Raw genomic sequence first — 20984 nt, 5'->3', positions numbered from 1 at the left:
CTAGGAATTACAGTGATCACGACAAAGTTGTATTTGAAGACTTCACTCTTCAGGCACTATATATGCTGTTGTATGAGGCAGGGCTTCTCAGCTTGGAGCTTACCAAGTGGGCTAAGTCCCAGTGTTAACTTCCTCAGAGCGTGAGTGCAAATACATGAACCACTCCCACCTTTTTGTTTTTATTCTCTGTGTTGTACACACACACCCCATATACATGTCTAGTGTTTGCACAAGTCAAAAGAGGTTACTGGATCCCCTGGGATTAGAATGACAGATGGCTGTGAGCTGCTATGTGAGTGCTGGGAACTGAACCCTGGTCTTCCGCAAGAGCACAAGTTCTTAACTGCTCAGTCTTAATTTCTCCACCTAGACATTTTACATGTGTTCCGGGATAGAACTCAGGTCTTCATACTCACAGAATAAGCATTACACACTGAGCTAGCTACTGTACACTTAATTGGGAACATTCTGGAAGATCTATGAATGCCCTGGTCACAGGCTACCTGCCATACTGGTAAAACTTACGTATTCCCAAGTTTTAGGTACTACATCTAAACTACCAAAACTACCACATGACTAATGTAGTTGAAATACTAAATTATATTAAGTGGAATCTTTCTGTAGAGGCTGACATCCATTAATGGTGACAATTATCATGTTTTCTGACTAAATAAAATTGTATTCAAACATAAATAATGGAAGTATTCATTTTTTAAAGATTTATTATTTTATGTATGTGGGAGTTCTGCCCACATTTCTATCTGCACCATGTGACAGTTCCCTTGGAACTGTAGGTATAGACAAACCCATGTGGGTGATGGGAATTGAACCAGGTCCTCTGAGAGTGGTCAGTACCACTGAGCTATCTCTAGCCCCAAATAAAGGAAGTGTGTGGATAGTGAGATATCTAAACTCTCCTGAGTAACTTCAGGTATCTTGAGGAACTCACAGAAACAAAGCACACATTACCGTGAAATATCTTCATCAGCAGTGAGCTCCTGCTCCATCAGTAAGAAAACCTGCACCTGGAGACCATGAAGGACATGGTTACTTTCAAGTGGGTGTGTCATTTTTTTTCACTGTATCTTTGGTGGGGGGTGGGGCTTGGGAGGCAATCTCTGAAGCAAACTTAAATGGATACATGATGTACTTGAAGAGGAGTGTATACCTTTCGTCAGACTAACAGTCCAGCTCAACTGTCTCTCACTAGGGGTATGATTGCAGGGGCTACTAGTCCTGTTTGCTATGACAAAGCCAAAAATGTGCCCAAAGGACCAAGCATTAAACTGTATGAGATGTGTAAGGGTTCACAGGTTATCTGCACAATCTGAGGCTTAAGATACTTAAGAACATGAAATTTGACTTATTTTTACCATTTTAACTTCAGGAATTGCCATGAACTGATAATATTGAGTTTAGTTTTCATCTAAAAAGCATTTGAAAATTAGTCACAATGTTTTTAAGTTTATATTTATAACCTCATAAATTAAAATTAACTCACAAGTTCCGTGATCATGGTAGGCCAGAGTGAGGTAAGGTGTTGTGGAGACATTCTTAAAAGTAACACTCTGAAAAACAGGAACACTTGAGAGTGAAGAGTCGGCACCTGGGGCAAGCGGAGACTCTCAACCAATCTCTCTGAAAGAAACGCAGCATATTTTCCATGCCTAAGTAATTAAATTCTTATAAAATGTAGTGTCTAGCCCAGACAGAAAAAAAGACTAATCTTTTGCAGGGTGCTTCTTTCTTATGAAGTTATTCTTATTAATAAGTTAAAGAGTGGCATAAAATATGTACAAAAATAAAAAATTTTCTTATTTAGACTTAGTACATTCTATCATGTAGCAACTAAAAATTTTGAATGTTTGGGTTCTCTAAGGACAGAATAAGACAGAGATACTGCCAGGCATGGAATCCCAGCACTTGGGAGGTTGGTAAGGACTCACAGAAGACTCTAACTGTTCTGTATCTGAAATTAGGTATACAGAGTTAACACAATCACTTTCATGTGAATCCTTGGGTTTTTGAGGCTGCACAGCACTCCCTGAGTTGGGCAGCCAATAGTTTCGTTATAGGTGAAGGTATTTGGTGGCTCAGAGTGATGTATCCTTTGGACACAGTCACCAAAGTCATGATGAAAAATTTCAAAACGCTCATATAGCCAATTAGAGTGGTTCACTGGAAAGTTAAATGCTCTTTTTTATTAAAAAAGACAATATTATTTATAGTTGTATTAGGACTTGTATTTCCTGTGCAAAATGTTTCCGCCAAAACTCTTTTCCATGGACTTACAGAATGCTTTAGCTATCTTATCTATGAATGTTCTTTTACACAGCACTGAGTCTGACCACTGACTTCAAGTCCAAGTTCAAACAAGTGAGGCAGTGGGTTCATGTTCACAGGTGGTAGAATGGCCATTTGAAGATAGTTACCGTGCTCAATTGGGAGACAGGAAGCTGGAAGGTGGAGCAGGTGTCTCCTATCTGTGCTCTCAATCAGCATTAAATACATGGTACTGGCTCACCCCCCCCCCCCCCTTAGCCAGCATTCATGACTCTAGGGGGTCAAGGATAGAAGTGGAAATACTACTACTCGGAGACACTCCTTGTCACTCACTAGCAAAAAAATTGCTACCTTCTCCCAGCCCTGATCTATTGGACCAGAAGTATTGCTTGCTAAGGGGGAAGTGCTTCTAAATGGATATATAGCCACTGCATTGAAGTGGATGCTAAGATTTCCCCATGGTTACTTTCTTATGCCCCTGAGTCAAAGCAAAGAGTTGCATTTGTAGCAAGAATGACTGATCTGGACTATTAAGGAGAACTTGGACTGCTTCTCCTAAATGAAGGTAAGGAAGAACAGTTCTGAAGTGCAAGTGATCCAATAGGGTATCTCAGTATCTTATCAGGCCCTGCTATTAAAGTCAATGGGAAACTACAACTCAATCTAGTTAGAATGATTAACAAGTCAGACTGAAGCTTTGGGTAGAGACTCAAGAATTGATTGTTACAGGGGGTTGAAGAAGTCTAGAACAAGTAGAAGGCAGTTATAAATAATAGTTGTGGTCACATGACTAGTTTTAGAAGGGAAGGTCTAATTGTTATGAGTATTTTCCTCTATATTAGTGTTTAGACAAGTGTGTGTATATGTGTATATATAGATATATTTAAATATATTTGCATATATTTATATAAATATATACATGTATAAGATATACATACATATATGTATATATACATATATACATACACACATATACAGAGCAAGTTTTTTTTTCCCATAGTTTTACATTTCTTACATTGTAGTAAGACCTTGATTGAACTGGTACTTAAGAGCTGTAAAGGGGCTGGGGATGGCTCAGAGGCTAAGAGCACTGACTGCTCTTCCAGAGGTCCTAACTTCAATTCCAAGCAACCATATGGTGGCTCAGAACCACCTATACTGGGATGCAGTGCCCTCTTCTGGTATGTCTGAAGATAGCTACAGCATACTCATCATTATATATATGTATGCTGTAGCATCTCAACCCGAAATAAGATTAAGTAAAGGTATTTTCTAAGAAACAGCAGAAAAACACCAAAACACAAAATAAATGTAGCCCAAATCCTTCTAATTCAGAACAGAGAAGATAAAAGGTTTTAATTACTTACCCTGTATGTCTGGAAGGTACTTCTGATACTGGTCAACTTCACTGCTAAAGATGGCAAAGGCCAGTCTTTTGAGAAGCATGGCTCTCTGTTCTAACTCCACATCCCGATTTGCAAAAAGATTGAGGGAACTGCTCTGGGCCACAGCTACTCGAGCTATAAAAAGGGATGGAAGCAGAAGGCCAGCTAGTCATCTGAGAATGTCACTCAGTGAGTAAATACCCCATGACACACACTGAGGAACTGAGCACAGAGGACAGAGACCTTTGGTGCAGACAACTGGGGCGTACACATGCCAGAAGGTCGAATGGCTGAATTTGGATGTAGACAGACAAGAAAGTTTAGAACTATGAATTTTAGAAGGTAAAATAACCAGTAATCCCATTAATATAGCTATCTGTTTAAATCTTTTGTATTACTTTAGAAAATACAAGTTGGTCTGATTTAGCCTTTATATTTAACTCCTTGCTCATGACTTACTCTGCTATAACCACATTGTCTTGCTGGTTACGACTCACCGAATTTGCTCCCACTCTAAGACCTTTGTAATTTTGTTCCCTATGCTGGGAATTACATTTCTTGGAAGGATTGGCTCCTTCAGTCTCATATCCAATATGAGCTCTTTGCTGTTAGAATTCATTACACAGTGCCCATTTTATTTCATTTACAACCTCATTTCCTAATTTAAAACGTTTATAAATGCCAGCACAGTGCTTGGTCCACTGCCACCTTTCAATAAATATTTGGTGAACAGAGACTGAAGGAAAGGCAGTCCAATGACTGGCCCAACTTGGAGTCCATCTCATGGGGGAGCACCAAGGCCTGACACGATTCCCCCCCCCCCCTTTTTAAAAAAATTCTTTATTGGATATATTTTATTTACATTTCAAATGTTATTTCCTTTCCCGGTTTCCCTTCCATACCCCCTATGCCATCTCCCCTACTACGTTTATGAAGGTGTTCACTCACCCACCCACCCCCTCCCTCCTCCCTGCCCTGACATTCCCCTACACCGGGGCATTGAGCCTTAGCAGGACCAAGGGGTTTTCCTCCCATTGATGCCCAACAAGACCACTCTCTGCTCCATGTGCAGCTGGAGCCATGGGTCACTCCATGTGTGCTCTTCGGTTGGGGGTTTAGTCCCTGGGAGCCATGGTTGGTATTGTTTTTCTTATGGGGTTGCAAACTTCTTTGCATCAGCAATATTGTCTGGGTTTGGTGGCTGTATATGGGCTGGATCCCTAGGTAGCACATGCTCCACCATGTTCATAGCAGACTTATTTATAATAGCCAGAAGCCGGAAAGAACTCAGATGTCCTTCAGCAGAGGAATGGATACAGAAAATGTGTTACATTTATACAGTGGAGTACTACTCACCTTTTGAAAACAATGACTACATGAAATTCTTAGGCAAATTGATAGATCTAGAAAATATCATCCTGAGTGAGGTAACCCAGTCACAAAAAACCACCCATGATATGCACTAACTGATAAGTAGAAATTAGCCCCAAAGCTCGGAATATGCAAGACCACAATTTACAGACTACATGAAGCTAAAGAAAAAGGAAGACCAAAGTGTGGATGCTTCGCTTCTTCTTAGAAGGGGGAACAAAAATATTCTCAGGAGGAAATATGTAGACGAAGTTTGGAACAGAGACTGAAGGAAAGGTCATCATGAGACTGACACGATTCCTGATGCTATAAGATGCATTTACAGACAGAAGCCTAGCATGGCTGTCCTCTGAGAGGCTCTACCAAGCATCAGACTGAGACAGGAGCAGATACTTACATCCAACCATTAGACTGAAGTTGGAGACCCCTATGGTTGAAGTAAGGGAAGGATTGAAGAAGCTGAGGGAAGGGCAACCCCATAGGAAGACCAGCAATCTCAATGTGGACCCCAGGGAACTCCCAGAGACTAAGCCACCAAGCAGGCAGCATACATGGGCTGCTCCAAGGCCCCCAGCACAAATATAGCAGAGGTCTGCCTGGTCTGGCCTCAGGTGGCGAAGGTGTGCCTAATCCTCAAGAGTCTTGAGGCCCCAGGGAAGAGGAAGGCCTGGTTTGTGTGTGTGTGTGTGTGTGTGTGTGTGTGTAGGCAAGAGAAAAGAGGAATGAGATAAGGAACTGAGGGAGGGGTACCAGGGAGGGGGGCATGCAATGGCTGGAATATAATTAAAAAAAAACTCTACACAGTAATTTTCTGGACTATTTGAAACCTGAAAATGATGCACCTTTTATTGTAAAAGCCATGCAACAGCTGACAGAGAGTATCTAATGACTATCCACATTCTGTACTATCCACTTGCTACTGGCATTGTGATGTGTAACAAGTGCCTCAAAACTTGACTTCAAGAGCTGGGAGTGAGGGCTGGAGATGGCTCAGTAGTTAAGATCACTGACTGCTCTTCCAAAGGTCCTGAGTTCAAACCCCAGCAACCACAGGCTCACAACCATCTGTAATGAGATCTGATGCCCTTTTCTGGTGTCTGAAGACAGCTACAGTGTACTCATGTACATAAAATAAATAAATCTTAAAAAATAAACCAAAAAGAGCTGGGAAAGGACTCTGAGGCTAAGTACTTGCATAGCACGCAGCAGCGCTGGATTTGATTCCAGCACTATCACAAACAAAAACAAAACAAACAAAGGAACAAAAAGCTGCAAGAAAACTAGAACAGGCAACATCACCCTTCAGATGAGAAAATGAATGGGGACTCACAGTTCAGACTCAGAATCCCAGTGAGTGCAGTTCAGCTTAACAATTGTTCTCTCCTCTTCCCTCTCCCCACTTCTCTTCCCTGAAGACCCATAGCCACAGGCAAGTGCACTCCTGCAGAGTTTAGATCCAATTGCCTACATTTGTCTTTTTATGGAGTCAATAACTATTAATAATATATCGCCTATTATATGCTGGTAACTAGGCTGTATGCAGGGAATGTAAAGAGTTTTCCTTTGCATTAAGTTGTCTTCAGTAAGGTGTTCATTGGTGGTACACATTCACTGTATGAAATGAGGGATCTCATCAGGGACTTGTGTGCATTTCTATCACATTCCTCACTCTTACTCTCAGCCCCAGTCAGCGGCTCTCTTCATCTCCCACTTGGGCCTCACTCTAAATCTGTTTCTTGGGTTTTGTTTGAATCTGAGCTGGTCTGGAATTTTTGATACTTTTGTCTTTGTCTCCTAGGGGCTGGTGTTACAGCTGTCCTTTCCCACAGTGTCTCATGGCTTTTTAAAAAATCTTTATTTACATGTAAGGGGAAACATGGGATGCTGTTTAACTTGAGAAAGATGTCATTCAAAACTTTTCAAAGGAGACTAGTGCATTGTAAGAAGAATGTACAAGAAAAATCACGTGGGCTGTCACAGTACTCACTCATCAAATCTCTGAATGTTGTCTTATCATGTGTCATCAGGTTGTCCATGATTGCTCTCCAGCTGAAAGACAGGATCATCATATGCCATTAATCCTATTCTTATTAAGGCCTTCTACCTTTGCTAGACAGTGACGGATGTGTGGAGGTGAGAAGAGGACTACTTACTGACTAACACAGGAAGCATCCATCTGAAAGAAACTGGGATCCATGAAAAGATCAAAGGCTTCTTTTTTCCAGGCTCTCCGTGTATACTGATACCCACTAAGACTGCTGAGCAGCTGGACACAGGCTCGGTAACTAGGGGCATTATGTGCACTGTACAGAGAAAACACATTAAACCACATAATGCTTTCACCTCAGTCATGATATTGAGTTTATGTGTCTTCACATTTATCTCAGATACTAGCATCGAAACAAAAACAAAAGTCACCATAAGAAAAATGAGACACAAAGAAGTTAACCATTATATATGAATCAAGGTAAGAATGATATTTTGTAGCTGAAGTCAACAATAGCAATGGGGGTACAGACTTTCTGGCAGAATGTGAATTAGCTGAAGTCCATTGGAATCATATGGTACCTGTGATTTCGGAGGTAGGGTACAACATAATGCATAATGTTTACAAGTAAAGGAATAACACGTTCTTTTTCATCACTGTAGAAAACCATATCCAGAAGATGAGCCAATACCTATAAAACAGAGCAGACAAGTTCATCTATATGCTGAAACTGGGACCAGCATTGCTTACTATGTACATATACTTAACCACCTCTACTCTTCCATGCCACAACCAGATACGAAACATTTTTATTTCTTAAAATATAAACTTAAAAAAATGAGGGGTAGGGAGATAAGGCATAGTTTATCCTGAGCCAAATCTGAATGATCAAGGGTGAGAAGCATGGATCCTGGATGTCCTGAATTACAAATGTTATTTTGTTAGCATTTTTGGGAACTCCTATAGTTATCTCACATATTTTGGTGGGGAGAGTAGGTAATAGGTTACATAGCAAAGTGTGAAAAACCTTTTAGAAATTTTAGAAGTGATCTAAAGACACTGGTAACTTTAGGGTTGGTGGATGCTGAGGTCTGTTCACTGTCATGCATTCTGAAGTTTTATGTGACAGAGGATGACAGGTCAGACACAGAGGTGGGTGATCAGCAGCTACTAAAGGGTCTAAAGATGGCCCAAAATAATATGGTACTGAATCTGCAACATTTTAACTCTTCACAATGAGGACGTTCTAAGCAGCCAATCAATCAGACTGACAGAATTCTTAATACGGGTGTCCACCCTGTCAAACTTCAGGCCACAATTCATTTTAATTCTGACAATTTTTGAGCTTCAAGCCCTATTCTATTTCTTTTTGTTTTTAAAATTTGGTTTATATTAAATGTAGGAAATAATGGGTTCACTATGACACTTCCATACAAATACACAGGATGACTGGATATTTACCAGTATTACTTTTATCCTGCTCCCCCTGTCCTTTTCCACATTCTTTTACCTTATTGTTCCATTAAAAAAAAGATTTATTTATTTTATGTATGTGAGTACACTGTTCAGACTATCTTCAGACACACCAGAAGAGGGCATCAGATCTCATTACAGATGGTTATAAGCCACCATGTGGTTGCTGAGATTTGAACTCATGACCTTTGTAAGAGCAGTCAGTGCTCTTAACCACTGAGCCATCTCTCTCCAGCCCCTACTGTTCCATTTTTAACACTAAAATTCCATGGGATGTGAGGCATCTGTTGTGAGAATGACTAAGTAGACTTAACACAATAATCTTCAGTTCCACTCATTTTGAAACTAATGGTGTATTTTCCTTTTTCATGTCTGAAAATGACTCCATTGTGTATATATACAGTGATTCAGGCAAATTTTGTACTTTGGCTGTTCTGAATATGCAGCTCTAATTGTCATGAAGGTATCTCTGTAGGGATTTTGTTTCTGTTTAGAATACCTAGATGGGCTGTAGAGGAATCATATGACATGGAATTTACCTGAAGAATCCCAGTGAGCACATTACAGAGATACTTGCACAATTGACAGTAGTAAAGTTATGGAATCAACCTAAGTGTCTAACAACAAAGGAACAAAGAAAGAAAATGTGGCATCTATTTACAGCAGACTGTTTTGTCCAACCAATAAAGCAATGGAGTCATTTCCAGGAAACAGATGCAAGTAGAGATAATTACATTAAACAAATTAAGTCAGTACTAGAAAGACAAATTCTATTTATAGTTCTTGACTTTAAATAAGTAAGTAAAATCATGAATGTATGACATGAAAGTCAAAACAAAACTCCCAAGAGGAACAAAGGTACTAATGGGGGAGCGTTAGCAAGAGGGGAGAGTGGTTAGGATATTCTTACTACACAACACATACTCACCTGAATATGTCTTTATGTAACAGTATCATGTACAACAAGAACATACAATAAAAAATATAGTCAAGATCAAAATCCTGCATCTGCAGCTAGAGAGAAGACTCAGTGGCTCAAGCATGAGGACCTGAGTTTAGATTGTCAGTACCCTCCCACAATCTGGGAATGATGGTGTATGTATATCCCAATACTGGCAAGGCAGAGACAGATGAATCCCTAAGGTTTCTGGCTAGCCATTCTCCAGTTTCAGTGAGGAGATCAGAAAATAAAAGGTAGAAAATAAAAAAAAGAGGACGGGGGCTGGAGAGGTGGCTTAGTGGTTAAGAGCACTGGCTGCTCTTCCAGATGTCCTGAGTTCAGTTCCCAACAACCACATGATGGCTCACAACCATCTGTAATGGGATCTAATGTCCTCTTCAGGTGTGTTTGAAGACAGCTACAGTGTACTCATATAAACAAAATAAATAAATATTAAAAAAAAAAAGAGGACACCTAGGTCAACCTCTGGTTTCCACATGCACAGGTGTACATGGATGTCTGCACACATATGTGCACTCACACAAACACAGACATACATTGCCCCCACATTGTCCTATACTTGAAAATTCTATGTACAAGTGATTTCTAGAAAAAAATGATTTTTGAAATTAAAAGCTTTTCTTCTGATTGCTATGTACTATTTAACTGTTTGAGTTTTCATGTGGAAATGCCTGGTGCTGTTTACCTCAGAGAGCAATGTCAGTGCATGGACACTGTACACAGAAGGAGTTATGTTTGAGGTTTCCATGGCAGGTGACAGCATATCTAAATAAGAGAAAAGACAGGAGACAGTGATTAGTACTTTCCTACTGAAAAAGCTACTAGCTAATAATGGTATAAAAAAGGGATGAGAGTGTGTCACAGAGCTAACTACCACTGCTTAGTAAATATATGCTGAGAGATAAGATGGCAGAGCAATACCTTCAACATCAGACTCTAAGTTGGTTCCATCCACCATTATTTTGGGAGAAGGTTTAACTTCCAGATTTCGCCGGAGCCATGTTGTCTGTTCCAGAGAGGAACCAGCAATTGCACCAATAGCATCCACTATTTTGTGAGTCACATCCTAGAGAAACAAAGGAGAACCATGTTTGTGCACACACACGGAAAATGAGTTAAAAAGTCTTGAAGTGTTTTATTTTCTTCCAATAGATATTTTATAATACACATTCCTCTCCACTCCCTCACAAAAATGGTCTAATGTAGCTTCAAAGTGACCTCAAACTCTATGTCGTAGATACTGGCCTTGGATTCCTGGTTCTGCTACCTTTCAAGAGCCAAGATAGTAGACATGTGCCACTACCTGATAGTATTTTTTATATGTTAGCCAATCTTATATTTTACTGAATGTTCATAGTCAGGAAGAACATCATAGATCATCTTATATGACTCCTAATTTTAGCTTTTAATTTTGGTAACAACCTTGAATTCAGAATGCCTTACCTGAAGGTCTCTTTGGTCTTTTTTATTTTCCAAACTAGGATTTTTCATAATAAACTCATTCAGAACCCTGTAAGAGTCATTAAAAAAGTTATTAGTTCAAAGAAAATGAATATATATATGAATAATATCACATAATTTCTTGTGGTGTTTTCTGATAATTAACATTTATGCATAAAAAGACACAATGATGCTAAGAGCAGTATTCTCTGTAAGAACTCTCAGCTGGAAGAGATCCAGATGTCTTGCAGTAACAGCAGAACTGTGGTGAAGATGCTAAGTGTTAACAATAACAAGTCATACTTGCTATTTTCTGTTCAAGCCTCCATGCCAGTGTCTTTTGATTCTGGTCCTATAAGTGACTTTCCTTATATCTAGAATGCTGAGCGTATCACTATCCACTTCAATGACATATGTAAGTGGCCAGGCATTGTTCTAAGAAGTTAATAAATACTAACTCTTTTACCTTTTAACACGCTTATGAGATAGGCACTATTACTGTTTCCATTTTACAGAGGAAAGGTTAAATGACTGAGCCGAAGGTCATTTGAGTACAGGGAGGAGCCTGTCAACTACCTAATATCCCCAGCATTTCTTAGCATTCTTCTAGAATACACTTCCTTCCATCTCCTTTTCACTTCCTTTTCTGGTAATCAAATATATTTGAGAAAAATAAAAATCTCCTTCCCTCCCTACTCCACCTACACTTTTTGTTCTATGTTACTTTTTGCTTCTAAATCTTGGTGCTCCTCTAATCTCCAAACCCACCTCTTACCATTCCTCAGCACCCCAACTTCTTCTAGGAGGTGCTATCTCTTTCTCTTAACCTTTCTATGTGTGTGTGCTGTGATAAGCATGTGGAGGTCAGTTACAGGTCCTTGTCTTCAAATGTTCACTGTGTATGGAATGCTAGCTGGCCTGCGGGCTTCCAAGGACTCTTGTCTCTGCCTCTCAGCTCCCTGCAGCAGCAGAGATTGTGGAGCACTGCACTGGGCATTACATAGGTTGTATGGATGTGAACTCGGGTCCTTACACTTCCCTTGCAAGTACTTTACCCACTGGGACACCTCTTTTGACCTTCACCTTTCTTTGCAGATGCCACACAGACTCGCCTGGGTTTTCAAATTTTCTGATGACTTACATTTTCTAGCTTCTTTTTCTTCTTTTTCCTGTTTTCTAAATGCCAACATATGGTTGTTCACACTTTATCACCTCCTACTTAAATATGATTTCTCGCCCCAATTCTAAGTACCATGGTACCCAGTACCTAAGTACTCAATCCTAAGTCTTCTTCCATGACCCCTTGTAGCTTGCAGTCATGCCAAACTCTTGCTTTCTACTTTCATTCATGATGCAATAAAAGCCAAGTTTCCTCCCAAGCAGCTGCCATGTCTCTTTTTACCTAATTCTTATTATTTCACTGCCTGTGATACACCATTGCCAAACCAGATGATGTAACTTGTCTCAGTGTATCCTTTCCCGACTGTCTTCATAAAGGCTTTTCATTTTTACTCTTACCATTGTGATTCATTTACCAGGTTTTTCTTAGGGTTCTATTTACGAATTCTCAAACCTGATGCTACCTAAACTAATGCTTACTGTTAGTAAGGTAAGAGTGAATGGCATTTACCAAATAGTCACAGGTGTTATTAGCATAGATCTAGAAACTCCAAGCTACAAAAAGAAATAGACTCTTAGAAGACTATGTGCAGGGTTCTGTGCCTTCTTCTGTGAAGTCCCTTTAGTACGGCGTACACTCGCCCATTTCTTCCCCACAGTGCTTCCTTACTAATCCCAAATGATGACTGTTTTAACAGTTTTTTACTAAGTGTTTTATATCTTATACATGTCTAAACATACTATAGCCTTTCCTACCCCTTCCACTTACAGACTTTTTATGTCTGGTTCTGCACCTCAAAATGTCTATGAATAGACAGATCACATGGCCACACAAAACATGTTCTTCAGCAAACAGGATAGCGAGGATTATGCTTTTATCAAAAGTATATGTATTCATGTGTAAGTATGTATACATACGTATAGATAGAATTTTGTGTGTACTATTGGGAGACTGAACTTGGGTTGTTTTGCATAATAACTATTTGCTCTTCTACTGAGATATGTTTCTAACCCTTCAAAATAACATGTTAAAAGAGTTTACTTACCCAAGTATAAGAAACTGCCCTGGGGCTGGGAGACTCAGCTGTATAGAATCTTTCAGAAGGACCAATAGCGATGTCCAACTGTCCACTAAGTTGGGCACTGGAATTCTGAGAGATAAGCCAGTTTGCATACATAGAGACCACAGTAAGCTTTAATTTCCTCATGTTTTATTTTCTTACAGTTCTTAACACAAATTCTAAGCTGTCTGAAGATTAAACTTTTATAGACTATGAAGGAACAGAATTTTTAAAATTCTTTTAGTTTCTACAGAGAAAAGGAAGCACATTTAAAATACTCAATATGATTTTTTAAGATTTCCTATGTGAATCTCTTATCCCATACACTCTCAAAAACAAAATATAAATGCATTAATTCTTTTAAAATATAGTCCAGCTATGCTGCAAACCAACCTTCCATCTACAAATAAGTGAGCATATCTGTTTCAGTCCAACCTGACCTGACAGAGGCTTTATGCAGTTCTTCTCCATGTCCCTCCGTGTGAACACACCAAAACTCTAGTATATCTATGTTAGTCACAAATTAGTGCAGTTGCTACACTGGAGAAGATTAAGGTTCAGGCTCTATTTTCAAAATTAGATGCTCTCTGCATTTACCTTTGAAAATGTAATACATTTTCCACTCCACTCTCCCATCCCAAGATTCAGGTTCTTAAGGAAGAACTGTACTAGAACAGAATACTGCCTGTGTTCAGGGTCAGCTGACTGCAAAAGTGAACACCAAGCATGAAGATGTTTTCCAAGTTATTTATTTATTTTGAGACAAAGTTCCTAGCTATCTCAAAACTCACTACGTAGACCAGGCTGGCCTAAAGCTCATAGAGCTCTACCTGCCTCTGTTTCCATGCTCCTGTACTAAAAGCATGCAACACCACACCCAACAGTTTTTTTCCCCCCAAAAGGTAATCAACCTCTTTCAATCAAAATAGTAATCAATTTAGAGGCAGTGAACATGATTTCAGGAGAAGGAGTTTGATATCCTACGTTCATCTAAATCTTTGGAGTGTCTACACAGCTTATTAGCATGCCCACGACTCCTACTAACAGCCACATTACTGTAGAGCTTTTTCCTTTCAGAGGAAACAACAGCAATAGCAAGTTGAGTGCTTTTGGAAAGAACTCCAGTGTGTTTCCGTGTAGCTTCCTCACTGAGTGCGGAAAGGGCTGCACGAGCATCTTACCTTTGTATGTAAGCGTAGAAGAACTGAAGCATGCAGACTTCCAGAGAAAGATGCTTCTATAAACGAAAGAAGTCAGTGTTACACTGAAGCAAAGCGATGCCTTTGCCTTTTCATTATTGCAGCTACTCTGACTTGTTCTATAAGTTTTTAACAAAAATGAATAAATAAATAAATCCAAATACTGGTGTTAGTTAAAAAAAACATGCAGTTTTCCCCTTCACTTAGAGGGAGAATTCATAATATAAGAGCTATTTAAAACTCAAGAACTAGACAGACTAAATGGCCACTGAAGATGGCTTTTAGAGTATAATGTTTTGATATAAGAGAAGAAGGTTGAAGAGGTGTGTCTTTATCAAATAAGTCTACTTTTTACAATGATCATTTATTCTGGAGGCATCACAGCTATATGCATTTTTAAGCAGCTTAGATTTGCTATCAGAATTAGGTTAAGATTTTTAGATTGCATATATACAAGTCTACTTTAGTACATACATCTCATAAATCAGTATAGTTAGATCAACTAAGATTAATTCTTCTTAAAACTTTTTAAAACAATTAATACCTTTTAAGACTTATTTTAAAAATTTTAGTTTATATGTTTGTGTGAGTGCCAAAGTGCTAAGTGTGTGTGTGTGTGTGTTCGTGCACACACACCACATGCAGGCAGGTGTCTATGGAGTCCAGAAGGGGACACTAGATCCTCTCCTTTGGAGCTGCAGCTATAGGTGGTTGTGAGCTGCCATGTAAGTTCTAGAAACTGAACTCAGGTCTTCTGCAAGAATAACAAGTGCTCTTAGCCACTGAGCCATCTCTCTAGTACAAATTAACTTTTAATCACTTAAATATAGTCATTAAAGATAGCTTTGTATTTCTCTATGAAGTTTTAATAAAGAAAAATTAATATAAAAAGATAGTATTAAATAAACCATAAAATACACTGTATCTCACTCAGGATGATTGGGTTATCTCATCCTGAGTGAGATAACCCAGTCACAAAAGAACAGACATAACATGCAGTCACTGATCATGGTATACTAACCCCAGAAAGCCCTGAACACCCCAGAAACAACCCACAGACTGTATGAAGATCAAGAAAAAGAGAAAAAAAAAGAATATATTTTAATTAAAATAGAACTGTATCACATCCCCCCCTTTTTTCCTAAAGCCCCTCCCAGTTTCTCTCCTATCTCCTCAAATTAATAACCTCTTTCCCTATAATATGGTTACATATATACATATGTGTATGTATAGGTTCCCACAAATACTTAGTTACAACCTTATAAAAATGTGTTTGTATACTTTTATGCAAAAATGCTTAAAAATCTGTACATTTATCTTTGTTTTTTTTAAAATAAAGTTAAAAAAAAGACTTCATAGAACAAAGTTAATTTTATATAAGTTAATTTTGAAAGATTTCCTTTAAGAGAATAAATTTCCATAGATTATTCTCAAAAAGAAAATAATAATAACCCTGTCAGTTGTGTAACTGGTAAAGATCTTTTCCCCTTCTGTAGCTTGCTGCCTGCCAGAAACTTCAGTTTCACGAAGTCCCATTTATTGTCAGTCTACTGTAATAGCAGTGTCCTATTCAGAAAGCCTTCTCTGTGCCAGTGAGGTAAAGTCTGTTCCCCACTATTGTCTCAATAATAAAATTTCTGTCACAAAAAAAATAAAAAATAAAAAAATACACCGTATCTACCTTTAAAAGTCAATAAAAGAGAAAAATCAATAAAATGAAATTGATGCTCACTGACATTTACCAATTGTTCTCTTTTTGTTCTTACAATCGCCTCACACATTTTCTTCTCACTACACATGCACACAGATGTGGTGTTAATGCCTTCAGTACAGGACAGCACTAGTCTGGACAGGATTAATTTTCATATTCTTTGCTCTCATGTGTAGGTAGCTCATTGTCTGCCTGAAAATACTATACAGAATCAAGCAGCAAACTAAGAATCTCAAGACAAACATAGCAGAGGTATTTTCAGAACAGTCAGGTAATCACTGAAATAGTCTGTAAGAGCCTGGGGTGTAGTTCAGCACTTGGATCACATGCATGAAGCCCTGAGTTTAATCCCTTAGAACTATAACAAAGGCAGTAAGATCCCTCACACACCTTTTCTTTGGGCAACTCAACAAGAATAAAAAATAGTTTTAGATGTATGTAACAATCCCTAAAGATATGATTATACTTGTTTAGTATGGTTCAATGTCTCATGTTTATGTGTAGCCAATCTATAAAATTATGAACTTGTAGCACTGTCTGGACAAAGCAGAAAAGAGAAGGCCCTAAACTATATAGACCTGTTTCTCAGCTAGAGACCAGCCATGTTAAGTGGAGAGACTGTTACATCTGTTTCCTGTGGTCCTCTCAAGTGAACAGAAGGTCACAGGAACAGGTCTAGACAAAAAGGCACTAGTATAGGATGTCAGATGATGAGAGCTAAATCCAGGTGTCAGGGAACCCAGAATTTGCAGCAGAGGAAAATCCATTATAGAACCATTTTTGGCAAAATGCTACATTTGTGTTAATTATGTACAAAAATACTCTTGAGTGAGCTTCCTTACCTTAGTGTGCCTGCTTGCTCACGTTTGCTTACCTGCCGTATGGAAGCATGTGCCATGTGCCCGCCTACTGGGCTGAGAGCTGAGTCTGCTTCCTGCTCTGCACATTTTCTCTAACCTCTCAGGACCCCAACAACACCCCCCCAGCTTTGGAGCCTAGATATCACAACCACCAAGCACAGTGTCAGACGGGTCAAGAAATGTTGCTGTCTACAACAGTGTTTATGGCAGAATCTTGGCAGTTTATAGAATTGAAAAAAATCAGTGGAAAAGAAACATCAAGTAAGCTGTGAAACCTAAAAGGTAGATTTTGGGCTCCAGTGTCTGTTCTTTAATGGGTCTAAGAATTTAGATCCACAGTCCTGACTACTTCTGATGTACAGTTAACTGCTCATCCTGGCTGTCAGAGGGGTTAGACTAGTAAGGAACTCAAGAAAATCTTGTTTTATTAAGAGTTCAATAATCCCTGAAATCTGCACATTAGTCACAATGAAATTCCAATATGAAAAGTTCTTACCTGTCCGCTCCATTTCTGAAACTGAATTCCAAACAAAAGCAATGCTTCCTTACCTTGTCCTTGGCTATGGCTGGAGGCTGCTTTAAAACTTCTTTCACAGTCTGGATAACAGTTTCTGCTCTCATAACACTAATGGAGCGAACCAGTTCTACTAGTAAAAGCTGCTCTTCACTGGCTGCAGGAATGACCTGGAGAACACAGCACAGTTACTGTACTCATGCAGGGTGTGCATGTGTAAATCTTCTAAGGGAATCATAGAAATGATATTTTGTGACCCCATCTTAACATAAAGACTTGACTACTTGTGTTAAAATTTAATTTTTAAAACCAACACATGAATCTCACGTCATAAAAGTTAAAATCAGGGCTGGCAGGATGAGTCAAATGAGCCAATGCATCACGGTATTTACCATCAGGCCTCGGCACCTGAGTTCAATCCCCAGGACCAACCATGGTGTAGAGTGTAACAACTCCAGGTTGCACTCTGGCCATGCTCGTGTGCATCATGGCCTATGGACATGCTCGTGTGATCATCATGGCCTATGGACATGCTCGTGTGCATCATGGCATGTGGACATGCTCGTGTGATCATCATGGCATGTGGACATGCTCGTGTGCATCATGGCCTATGGACATGCTCGTGTGCATCATGGCATATGGACATGCTCGTGTGCATCATCATGGCATGTGGACATGCTCGTGTGCATCATGGCATATGGACATGCTCGTGTGCATCATGGCATGTGGACATGCTCGTGTGCATCATCATGGCATGTGGACATGCTCGTGTGCATCATGGCATATGGACATGCATGCACACATACAAAACAGAGTCAAACAGATCAAATCATAGAAAGAAAACCAGCTCCATTCTGCAATTACTTTCTATTGTTTACAAATATTGCAGAGTGCTATTTTTTGCTATTTTATGTTTTTCCTTTCTCTGATTTCTAAATATCAACAATTGAAATCTCAGCCAGAAGACAAAGATTTAAGTTTCATAGACCATTTGCCCATCCTTCAGAGTAATTATCATGATCTCACGTAGATCAGTCCCTAGGTTGACACGACAGCCTGTGACAGATCCTCCCCTCGCTGTTGCCGTTTCCTTCCTTCCTTCTTTATTTTTGTCTCTTAAACTATTTATTTCTCCCGACAGGAAGGTGGGCATCACAAGGATAAACACAGAACACTGCTGCATGTAGCAAGGCTGGAAGAACAGCAGTGCAGGTAAGTGAGGCTAATATCCCAGCTCACAGGGCTGCGTTCATGTCACAACAGTTGATGTAGACCTGGTCTGGGCTGATGTGTAGGCAATCGGACAGCAGGCCGCATGGTAGCTTGCTGTAGCTGCGGTTCTGAGCTGGTCCAGGTTCATGTGCACTGTGATGTACTGTGCCGGCTTGCCGGTGGCCTGCGCCAGCTGTGGGGTGAGCTCGGAGAGAAACCCCTCTGGCACAGAGGTGTGGGGAGCATTGGTGTTGAGGGCTGGAGGACAGTGCAACGTGCAGTGTGACCCAAGCCAGGGACCCGAGCTCTGCTGTCTTTCATTTTCTGTGTTGTTTCCTGCAGTTACTACAAAGCATACTTTGTTTGGTCTACTTCATTTTTTTTAAATCAAAAATCTATTCATCCCTAAAAGCTCTGACGACGGGAAGTTTCCTACAGTCACATATTTAAGTCTTTGAAGTAATTAATCTCATACATTTTCTTCATCCTCCCAATCTTCCTCACCCCCTTAATACACTCTTTCTGGACTGCTCTGCCTGGGACTGGAATGCACTAGGGCTCTTAGCCAAGGTCAGAGTGATGTCTGTCCTGAACAGAGTGAACCAGTGGCCCTGCACACTAGGGACACAGCACAAGACTCACAATAAGAACTTGACTGGTTATAGAATTGTGTGCTTAGACTAATTTTCCAAAAAAGTTTCCACTGTTGCTAAGATCAAGTTTTACCTCTATTCCTTTGAATGAGAATTTTGTTGTTGTTGTTTTTTGAAAGATTTTAGCATCTTCTTTTAATCTCCAATGTTTTTGAAAGGACACACTGAATTTTGTGCAAGTATTTTTTCAGTGATAAGCATGACCTGAAAATATATTTCCTTCATTGCTAAGAAATTTCTTGTACTATTTCTAAAATATTATTCTTCTATGATTTTGTTTTTTATTTTTACAAGGAGACATTAAATATCAATTACCGCATCCTAATTTTCATAACTTGTCTTGCCCATTTTTATGATCTTTAAGGTTATATCTCACTACAGGTTTACATCTGTGTTTCTGTTACAGAAAATAATAATACGACTTTTAATTTTTTAAATGGTCTTTCCCCTCCATATAGTATCTACTACTAAATCCTCATATGCAAAAAAATATAAAATAGCTGAAATGTTTACCTTTTTACTTTAGGATAAAATGCATATATACATATATATACACACACACATATGTATATATATATGCATGCATATATATATATGAGTGTGTATGTGTAATGTGGAATTAGAAAAAATAACAAGATAGATACTTATAGATGCACAATCATGTAGTTTTGAAAGTAAAATTATTTAATAGCATTACTACTCTAATATACCATGTTTATTTCCAATAGAAAGCAATATTTTCTAGATTGCAAATTCAAAAGGTAAACAACATTTTCATTTATAAAATCCAGTCAAAACCAACATGTGAACTGCACTTAGAGACAGCAACTTAAAAGACATCAAATAATGAAAACCAAAAAGATAAAAACTTACTCCAATCTTTGCTTTCTACCCATCACTAGATTAAAAAATATGAAATATTATAATCCTACTTGGACTACAGTGACACGCCTGGTATCTATCTTACTCACTAACACCTTTTTTTTTCTTCCAGTGCCGAGGTTGAACATAAGACCTTGTGCCAGCACTCCAGAACTGAGCCATTTTCCTAGTCCTAAAATGTAATCTTTCATATTTGAGATCACATTTTAATAAAAACTTTAGGCAATAGGCCTTTCTATAGACAAGATTTTATTTCTCCAGTGTAATAGAGAATTAAGTTATAGAAAATTTAAAAATCAGCACGTAGAAAATGAAATAAATAAGCATGGTTTTACCAAGTGAAAAAAAGTACTAATGTTTAATTATGAATATAATACCTTTGTTCTGGAAGAGGTTTTGTTCTGTCTTCTTTCATTCCACACAAATGCAATGGCAGCCATGAAATGAACACCATGATTCATTGAAATGGGTCCCAGTAATTCCAGGATTTGTTGTCTTAAGTTCTAAAACAATGTAAGCATTTTACAAGTAAAATAAAACATATAAGCATTAATACCAGATAAAACATGTAATTCTGTAAACATAGGGAGACCTTTAAGCATGTTAATAGATGTCTGTCACTGAGCATGGTAATGAATATCTAGCATTTAATCACTCTGATTAAATACTAAAAGAACAGCTTGAAATTAGGTTTTATTTAGTTAAAAAATGATGCACTATTATAATTTAGGAACATCTTTGCCATTAATGCTGTAATACACATTGTATGTAATTTTATCTTAGAATCTACTTGTAAATTAGTTTATTAAGTCAAAGATTAAGAAACTTTTTTGAGATAATACTTTTCCAAGTAGCACAGGTTAGCCTGAAACT

The 20984-nt window shown here is 38.7% G+C and overlaps 1 protein-coding gene across 1 annotated transcript in view; it reads right to left on the bottom strand.

Moving 5' to 3' along the window:
* DOP1A (DOP1 leucine zipper like protein A) overlaps positions 1 to 20984 on the bottom strand; it is an 88257-nt gene that overhangs the window by 5248 nt on the left and 62025 nt on the right. Inside the window, exons 23-35 of the mRNA XM_080934478.1 lie at positions 20489 to 20614; positions 17400 to 17534; positions 14262 to 14317; positions 13066 to 13170; positions 10904 to 10970; positions 10382 to 10526; positions 10146 to 10225; positions 7608 to 7717; positions 7193 to 7342; positions 7027 to 7088; positions 3651 to 3803; positions 1502 to 1638; positions 970 to 1025 (exon numbers count right to left, since the gene is read on the bottom strand). Of these exons, the coding sequence (XP_080790604.1) occupies positions 970 to 1025; positions 1502 to 1638; positions 3651 to 3803; positions 7027 to 7088; positions 7193 to 7342; positions 7608 to 7717; positions 10146 to 10225; positions 10382 to 10526; positions 10904 to 10970; positions 13066 to 13170; positions 14262 to 14317; positions 17400 to 17534; positions 20489 to 20614 (1382 nt within the window). The remainder of the gene's footprint in view (positions 1 to 969; positions 1026 to 1501; positions 1639 to 3650; positions 3804 to 7026; positions 7089 to 7192; positions 7343 to 7607; positions 7718 to 10145; positions 10226 to 10381; positions 10527 to 10903; positions 10971 to 13065; positions 13171 to 14261; positions 14318 to 17399; positions 17535 to 20488; positions 20615 to 20984) is intronic.

The sequence above is a fragment of the Micromys minutus genome (assembly GCF_963924665.1).
Source record: "Micromys minutus genome assembly, chromosome: 21".
NCBI classification, from domain to species: Eukaryota; Metazoa; Chordata; class Mammalia; order Rodentia; family Muridae; genus Micromys; species Micromys minutus.
Note: the sequence above shows the minus strand (reverse complement) of the source record. Positions and strands in the feature narration are given on the sequence as shown.